Source organism: Pezoporus flaviventris, unplaced genomic scaffold (genome assembly GCF_033815535.1).
Source record: "Pezoporus flaviventris isolate CSIRO_AGI_PZ_B2104156 unplaced genomic scaffold, CSIRO_AGI_Pfla_v1 ptg000034l, whole genome shotgun sequence".
In the NCBI taxonomy this organism is placed as follows: Eukaryota; Metazoa; Chordata; class Aves; order Psittaciformes; family Psittacidae; genus Pezoporus; species Pezoporus flaviventris.
In genome coordinates, this window is record NW_026892582.1 from 656,158 (window position 1) to 664,771 (window position 8,614).

General features: G+C 41.5%; 1 protein-coding gene across 1 annotated transcript in view; it reads right to left on the reverse strand.

Moving 5' to 3' along the window:
* LOC133273629 (uncharacterized) overlaps positions 1-8,110 on the reverse strand; it is a 41,455-nt gene extending 33,345 nt beyond the window's left edge. Inside the window, exons 1-14 of the mRNA XM_061462018.1 lie at positions 7,889-8,110; positions 7,656-7,799; positions 7,406-7,562; positions 3,739-3,766; positions 3,529-3,640; positions 3,238-3,330; positions 3,050-3,113; positions 2,860-2,958; positions 2,650-2,753; positions 2,430-2,568; positions 2,021-2,139; positions 1,777-1,926; positions 963-1,133; positions 62-371 (exon numbers count right to left, since the gene is read on the reverse strand). Of these exons, the coding sequence (XP_061318002.1) occupies positions 62-371; positions 963-1,133; positions 1,777-1,926; positions 2,021-2,139; positions 2,430-2,568; positions 2,650-2,753; positions 2,860-2,958; positions 3,050-3,113; positions 3,238-3,330; positions 3,529-3,640; positions 3,739-3,766; positions 7,406-7,562; positions 7,656-7,799; positions 7,889-8,095 (1,897 nt within the window). The 5' untranslated portion in view covers positions 8,096-8,110. The remainder of the gene's footprint in view (positions 1-61; positions 372-962; positions 1,134-1,776; positions 1,927-2,020; positions 2,140-2,429; positions 2,569-2,649; positions 2,754-2,859; positions 2,959-3,049; positions 3,114-3,237; positions 3,331-3,528; positions 3,641-3,738; positions 3,767-7,405; positions 7,563-7,655; positions 7,800-7,888) is intronic.
* Positions 8,111-8,614: the final 504 nt, after the last annotated feature.

Genomic DNA, 8,614 nt, shown 5'->3' on the forward strand with positions numbered 1-8,614 from the left:
ACTGCCTTAATTCCATGTCAGCATTGTCTCATAATGAATGTACAATTTTCACAAAGCTGACCTGCATCTGCTCCACCATAGCTGGCAAAGAGTAAGGCCAGTGTCTTCACAGATGATTTCTGGTACAACCCGATGACAGTTTCATTCAGAGGGTCTTTGTTCTTCTCAAGCCAGCCACTGATGTTGTAGTCCACCGTGCCAGCATAGTGTACCAGTGAGAAATGGGCCTCAGCCTTGCCTTTGGCAGGCTTTGGCTTCTGGAAGTTGTTGGACTTGCCCAGGTGCTGGTCATAGAGCTTGTTCTTGAAAGAGGTGTCAGTTGCCTTGGGGAACATGCACTCCTCTTCCAGGATGGAGAAGATGCCCATGGGCTGGAAAGTACCACAAGCAGTGACAGAGAGAAATTGTAATGATGTGAAGCATGTTCTATGAATATCAAAGGTGTGAGCATGTAGCTGGTAGCATCTCAGCCTGGATAAGGGCCTATGATTGTTAGGAGTTGTTCTCATCCAGGAAGCTTATTTCTGCCTTCCCTTGCCTTCCTGCAGCCTGTTTTCATGGAACTGGTAAGAACATCAGTTCAGGTTAGAACTGGGAGTAGAAATGGAGGGAGAAGTGGTATACAGGAAAACTATTGGGACAATAGCCACAAGAGGTGCTGAATTTGGTTGTGGAGGAGTCCCAGTTTGAGTCTTCAGAGGAGAAAGGAAAGGGGAGCAATTCCAGTTTGTTTTAAGAAAGTCTGTTGGTGGGAATCCAGGCTACACTTTCCATGCCTGAAAACCAGGCAATGCAGGATTGATGGCACAGGTTTGCGTTTCCCAATTTCTATTCCCCAGATGAAAATACATTTCAGTGCAAACTGTTTTGTTTACATGACACTGAATGTCTGGCTGTGAGGTCTTTCTGAGCTGAAACCACAGAATTCCAATATACATTGCACACTTGTATGGAAAAGGTACCTTCTCAATGAGCTCAATGCAAGCAGCCAGGTCCATCCCAAAGTCAATGAACTCCCATTCAATTCCTTCCTTCTTGTACTCCTCTTGCTCCAGCACAAACATGTGGTGGTTGAAGAACTGTTGCAGTTTCTCATTGGTGAAGTTGATGCACAGCTGCTCAAAGCTGTTGAACTGCCCAAAGCAAGGAGAGGAACACAGGTTCTCAACATGTGGCAAACACCAAAAATGTTTGCTAGCATAATCCTAGTGCTGTTTGAAGTTCCCCACATGAAACACCACTCCTAACTGTTACAGCATGTGTTTCCTTCTGTAACCTTAGGTGCATCTTCGTGTAGGTGTCTCAGCTCTCTGACCACCCAGCCAAGCATTTCTCTGCCCTTAGATCAACAACCTGGAGGTTTCTCTGCTGCGGCACAGACGTCCTAGCACCATCACTGCTTTCACAGCAGAGGAAACATGCTGTGAACTTTCCCAAAGCACTACTCTTTCCATAGCTTTTCCACACTTTTGGCCCACATCTGTGTGAGCCTGAGTCCTAGAGCTGTCTCTTTTTTTGCAGAGACAAAAACCTTTGCAAGCTCAAGGGCCTCTGAGATCATTTGTCAGAAAGCAGAGCTTTCTTCTATCTGATGGTAACGTTAGAATCCAAGTGCTGGGTAAATCCAGTTGAGGGTACTACTGTGACAGTGAAGTGGGAAGGGTTTCTAGAAAACTGCAGATGAGAATAAGCTTCTGATTCCTTTTAAAAAAGAAGTGTGTTTCTGAGTCCTCATGACTCCTCCCTTGACTATGGTGCCAAATCCTTGTTTCTTACATCAAAGATTTCAAAGCCAGCAATGTCCAGGACACCAATGAAGTACTGTCTGGGCTGCTTGGTATCCAGCTGTTGGTTGATGCGAACAACCATCCACAAGAACATCTTCTCATAGACAGCTTTTGCCAGGGCACCAACTGCATTGTTCACCTACAGCAGAAAAGAAAGGACAGGAGTTACCCCCCAGGACCAATTAAGAATCCTTAAATAATTTGAAGCCATTTTCAAACTATCCTCTATTTACCTGCTCAACAGTTTGACCTTTGGTCACGTATTCGTTCCCGACCTTGACTCTGGGGTAACACAGGGCTTTGAGCAGATCAGCTGAGTTAAGGCCCATAAGGTAGGCAGCCTTGTCAGCCACTACAGAGGGTGAGAGAGAGATAAGCATTTATCTTTGGAAAACAGCCAGAATTTCACAGTGAGAAAAACTCTGCTGTTCATGTTCTAGTAATGGAAAAGTAATGGTCTGTTTCATATTCCCCATGATCAGGGAAGCACTTCAGCATTATGTCCACAATGAACAAAATTGATTTTCCTCAGTGTTTTATATGCTGACTCTGGCCAAGAAAGTCTTGTCTTTGGAGGCCAACATGCCATTTCTGCAGACAGAGAATTTCTTTGAACAAATCAGTTGCTGAATCTACTGTTACCTTCAGTGCCATCAGGCTCTGCCTGCTCCTCTCGTTGTTTCTGCTTAAACTTCAGGTTGCCATAGTGCATGACAGCTCCTGTCAGTTTGTAGATGGCTGTCTTCTCATCAGCACTGAAGCCCAGGATGTCAATGGCACTCTGCAGTTGAAACAATGCAGTAAAAACATTACATAACCTCTTTAACAAACTCAATAAAACTGTTTTCTTCGTAATACTTACATCTGTAGCCATAAGCTCCTCCTGGTCATCAATACTGGGAACAGTGACCTCACCTTGACTCACGAAGTGGAAATCATAAGGGTTGGTGGTAATGAGGAGCATGTCTGAAAACAGGAAGAAGCAAGACACAGGTTTAGTTTTGCCAACCAGGTAATAGAGGGAACTGTTTCTCAGCAATCATCCTTACAAAGTCATAGTGATCCTTCCTACCAATGAGCTCTGGCTTCTTGTTGGACATGATCTGATAGAATATGTGGTAGCTTCTTTCTGCCTGGAGCTGGAAAGTGACTCTGGACTTCTCCAGCAGATCTGCAAGGAAGGGAGAAAGATTCAGTCACAGGAAGGCATGCAGAGGTGGGAACTTAGGAAGGAAAGGGATAAGGCCAGGGGAGTGTCTTACAAGTTTCAATGTCAGCAGAAGCCAGTTTGCCTGTGGCCCCAAAGTGGATTCTGATGAACTTGCCCTGTAAGGACAAGCAGCAGTGTTTCAGTGTGGATGGGTTTTTTTCATGTCTCCTTTATGGAGAATATTGGTAGGGCCATCATGTGTAATAAGAGGGAGAGATTTTGTCCAAAGCAACAACTTACAAAGCGTGAGGAGTTGTCATTCCTCACGGTCTTGGCATTTCCAAAGGCCTCCAGCAGTGGGTTGGCGCTGATGATTTGATCCTCAAGCGTTCCCTGCAGGATGATAATTGTTTCTGGTTAGCCTTCCAAAAATCATGTCAGGAACAAAGGAAAGTGTTGATTCATACTGCTATTTATTAAGTAATAATTTCATTCTCAAGCAATCCCTATAGGATGACAATTATTCAGTTACAGTGTTTAGTTGGCATCACAGTCACATGCCAAGCATTGGGTCTCTTCTTCCTGACTCACCTGCATTTTGCCTGGCTGATCTTCTTTCTTCTTCTCCCCGCTCGCTGCAATTGTTGCAAAGTACTGGATGACACGCTTCGTGTTCACAGTCTTCCCTGCTCCGGATTCTCCGCTGTGCAGGCAAAGAGAGAAGCAGAGAGTGTGTGGTCAGGCAGGAGGTCACCTGGCACCGGGCAGCCCCACAGGGACCAGAGTCTGCAGTGTACATACGTGATCAGGATCGACTGGTTCTCACGATCTGTGAAAAAGGCAGAAACAAATATATTATTAATACGTATTATGAATATCCTGGGTAAAATATTCCTAGGTCTTTTTAAACAGGCACTAGTTCCTAATTCCTTTCATAAACCTGTGTGTCTTCACCCCTAATTCCTTTTGCACATTTTAAAGTTCCCAGCTGTGGCTGGTAAGCAGACATGTCAACACAGATGTGGGTGTTAGATGTAGTATACATACTTCCTTTCTGGATATTCTTTTCATGTCGAGCTGTTAATCTTTTTTATGGAAAGGATTCCAACTAAGGTGTTACTGATTAATTGTACAGTCTGTAAGCTAAAGTGAACTCTAGCAGGTGCTTCTCATAAGTGTCATAACAACAACCACTCCTGATCACTTCATAGGCCCCCCAGAGTGTTTCTCTGTCCATGGCAAATGGATTGCTGCCTATAGAAAAATCGCAAAAGCATTAGAAGTATTTTACCAGAATGCTCTCCAATACTCTACAACATTGAAATTTTGTTTTTTTTTCCAGAGTTAGATTTGATGCTTCTATGTGTAATAACTTGGGCACAGTTTGCTTTCCAGAATTTTGTCTGACTGCTTTTTTAACCCATACTTAGTTCTTTTTGTGTTGACTTTTATCATCCAATCTGCTCTATTTTTGAACCCTTACCGTGTGAAGAAAAGAAATGTGTTTGGTTTTGAACTTGGTTTTTCATGTACTCTATTCATCTTTTCCATGGTAGGCATCATTTTATAAAGTAGCATGAATCATTTGACTAGAGCTACCGAGCAGATATCATTATGAAACACTTTCATCTCTGTCTTTACCTGTTCCATTTCTACTATATTCTTTTTTGAAAAAGGAAATGCATACAATACACAAGGTGCAAATATTCATTGGGTAATCACACTGATATAATGACTTCTTCTGGTTTGGTCTCTATTTCTTGCTTTCAACTTGTTATTTTGTAGATTTCTTATCACTGAGCCAAATTTTTTGAAGCTGAATTCAGAAATGCCAATAATAGAACTAGTAGTTTTTAGCAATGAGCTCATCTTTGGGGTTTGTTTTTTATGTTTATGTCCACTGGCTTGCGATCTTTTCTCCCAAACTTTGTCACACATCACTGGATAATTCAATCATTTAATATCATCAAGTCCTTTTGAGATCCTTTGGTGTTAGACTTATCTCTATTGGCCTGAAGGACTTAGTCAAATCAGAAAGCTTGTCAGCATTTCCAGATAATTTAAAAAAAAAAAAAATTAAACAGCAGAAGTCACAGAATAGATCCCAGTGAGACTTCATTGATAAAATCTTCCATGATAACTGAAAAAAGAAAATGTATTTCTACCATGTCTTCCTTTTTCTTAATCAGCTCTTTTTGAACCTTTTCAATTAGCAGTGAACGTAAGCATGATAAATTATGCTAAGAACAGCTGCTCTATCATCCATACTGAAGATCTTTGTTGAATTCACACAGATTACCTTGACCAGCTCTCCTTTATTTAAAAAATAAGTAAATAAAAATAGTAGCTTCCTAAGGCAAAACTTCACTTTAACAAGTCCAGAGAAGGGCCACGAGGTTGATTAGGGGACAGGAGCACGTCCCATATGAAGACAGGCTGAAGAAGTTGGGGCTGTTCAGCCTGGAGAAGAGAAGGCTGTATGGAGACCTCATAGCAGCCTTCCAGTATCTGAAGGGGGCCTATAGGGATGCTGGGGAGGGACTCTTCATTAGGGACTGTGGTGATAGCACAAGGAGTAACGGATTAAAACTGAAACAGGGGAAGTTAAGGTTGGATATAAGAAGGAAATTGTTTCCTGTTAGGGTGGTGAGGCACTGGAATAGGTTGCCCAGGGAGGTTGTGAATGCTCCACCCCTGGCAGTGTTCAAGACCAGGTTGGACGAGGCCTTGGGTGATATGATTTAGCGTAAGGTGTCCCTGCCCACAGCAGGGGGTTGGAACTGGATGATCTTAAGGTCCTTCCCAACCCTAACGATTCTATTATTCTATAAAAATGGATCTTTTTCTATTGGTAAGTCTCATACATCCACATGCCTAGTAACTGCCTTATTTAGAAATTGCTGACATCAAGCTTACTGTGAGCTCCTTACACCACCTCACAACTCTTTTTAAAAGTAAATGGAACATTCGCCATTTTCCAGGCAATTTTCAGTGAGAAGTTTTGATCTGTAGAGTTCCACTGCAATGCCTGGTCGAATTCTGCCTTGTCAATGTGCTAGCGGATTTTTTATTGTTGGGTATTTTAAGGACACTTTAATCTGAAGAAGTTCCTCTGATGAATCTCACTATAAGGAGGAATTTCAGAAATGGATACTTCTAAAAAAAAAATCTCATTTAGTTGTTCTGATATGACCTTACATTTTTCAAGTTTTCTTTTAAAATTTTGACTGTGTCAATACAGATGCTACAGACTTCTTTTAACCTTTCTGCTTCTTATATGTTTAAGAAAGAAAGAAGTATAAGTTTTCATGTGTGCTGCAAGTTATTCTTTTACCTTTAATTCTGCATGCCTTCTTGTGTTCTCACGGCTAACCAGCCAGAGTTATATTTTGAAGAAAGTTTATGTGTGTTTAATAACCTGCTGTAATAGCTGTGTAACTGGGCTGTCTTTCAAAGAAAATGCTTTTTGCCAGGTAATTTATGTTTCTTTTATGCCTCTAGGATGATGTTCTCCAATAATCTGCATGCAGTCAGAAGAGACTAAGGCAATAGGCAACAGGCAACTAATTCCTTGTGGAAAAGTCTGGGTTTGTATTCATCAAGTTCTTGCACATCTCTTGAAGATCCAGCAAGTGTACGTGCTTGATGACTTACAAAAATACTGCCATCATGAGACACTAACCAACCATCAACTTATTGTGTTCCATTTTCATGGTATCCTCTTCCAATTAACCTTCTTACCAGTTTGAATGCTAAAGACTTCAGTGCATAGTAAATGGGGATGAAGGAGGGAGCAAGATTTATTTTAACAAATTTAAATATACAGCTCTTCATTTAGCATTTTTCTGACTTATCTGATCTTTCTTGAAAGTCTGGAGATTCAGACAGTGCTAGAAAAGTTTTTACTACACTTCTTTCTTGTGGCTTCCCTTAATAGTAATGAATGGAAAAGAAGAACTTGTTTCTGAGACGGAAGGAGGAAGTACAAATTTTCCAAGCAGGTTTCACTGTAATGTCTGACTAAGTCTGCTTCCTGGGTTTTCATAAAGCCACCATATTTAGCACTGGCTTCAGTGTTGAGTCTTCTTTCCCTTCAGACCTAATCTTATTTACAAAACTCCACCCTAGTGCCTTTCAGTCCTGCAAAGCAAATCATTCAAAAAACAACCCTCTCAACAAAGAAAGAAACAGAACATCAAAAGTTCATCCAAATTCCTTTGAAGGAAAATCTGACATGTATTCAGTGTCAAAAACATATCCTCAGATGTATCTTGGTCAGTAAATTCTAACGTCAATTGTTAGAAACATGATCTCACTGATGGTCTCCAGTAAAGAAAGTATTTCCAATGATAAAGAGGACATTCACCCTCTTAACACCATTAAACTAAAATAATTTGCAATGAAAATATTTTTTTTGCTTCTGTGAGTCTTCAGAGACAAATAATTTTAAAGAAAACAAAGCACTCACCAGTCAGCATGAACTGATAGGCGTTGTCAGAGATGGAGAAGATGTGTGGAGGGGCCTCCTGGCGCTTCTTGCCTCGGTAGGCCAACACCACCTCCGGGTTGTACACCGGCAGCCACTTGTAGGGGTTGACGGTGACACAGAAGAGACCCGAGTAGGTCTGTGGGGAAGGGAGACAGCACGTTGGCTTCCACTTAGGCTGGCAGAGCAGTTCCTCCCAGCTACCCAGAGGAAGACTGCTGCTGGTACTTACGTAGATCATCCAGGCTGCGTAACGCTCTTTGAGGTTGTACAGCACAGCGGGTTCATGGAGGTGGGTCATCATGGCCATGTCCTCAATTTTATCATACTTCGGAGGGTTCATGGGAAAGATTTGGTCTTCCTTCACAGTCAGGGTCTGTCAGATGGAGAAAGAGATGCATGTATGTCAGCTAAGAACTGAGAGTGGGAATTACATGCAGTTTTTAATCTTAGATCTTTCCTCACCTCTCCACCTTCGGACTTGACAGTGACCTTTCCTGATTCTTTGCTCTGGACTGTCCCTTTCACAAAGGATTCCTTAGGATGCACCACAAAGACTGATGTTTTGGCATCAAAAGGCCTGTTCTGGGCCTCAATTCTTTCCTTTTCTGATTTTCGGAGGTAAGGAGCCGCCTCCCCAAAGGCGGCCATCTCAGCATCCGGAGATGTCATGGCTGCACCTTATTGAGGATACGTCAGAAGAGAACCCTGTGGGACAAAAGAAATGCAACATCAATAGATCATTAATGTGCCTTGCTTGTGAAGAGACCTTTTAAATATCTTAAAATTAAGCATGTATTAGAACTGCTAAAACCAGCAAGACTAGCCTTCCTCCTATTTAATGATTTAAACCCAGGAGAGAAAAATCTTGTTTCTGTGCTTGAATACAGACTAACCTTTCAAGAGTTGCTGTTATTTGTATCTTGTGACACTGTACACATTGTACTTTGGCTTTACACAGTGTAAAGTGCCACATTTGAGAATATGAGTTATGTGAAAGGAACCCTCTTATTCTTATGCAAAATTAAAAAAAAAAAAAGTACAGATAAAAAATATAGAGATGCCTTAAAAGAAAATGGAAAAACTTAGTCAGAAACCAGTTTCTGAGGAAAAAATACGCTTCACAATATGCAATAAAGGTGGATACCTAATTTCAAAAAATCTCTAGACCCACCACACTTACCGTGACAC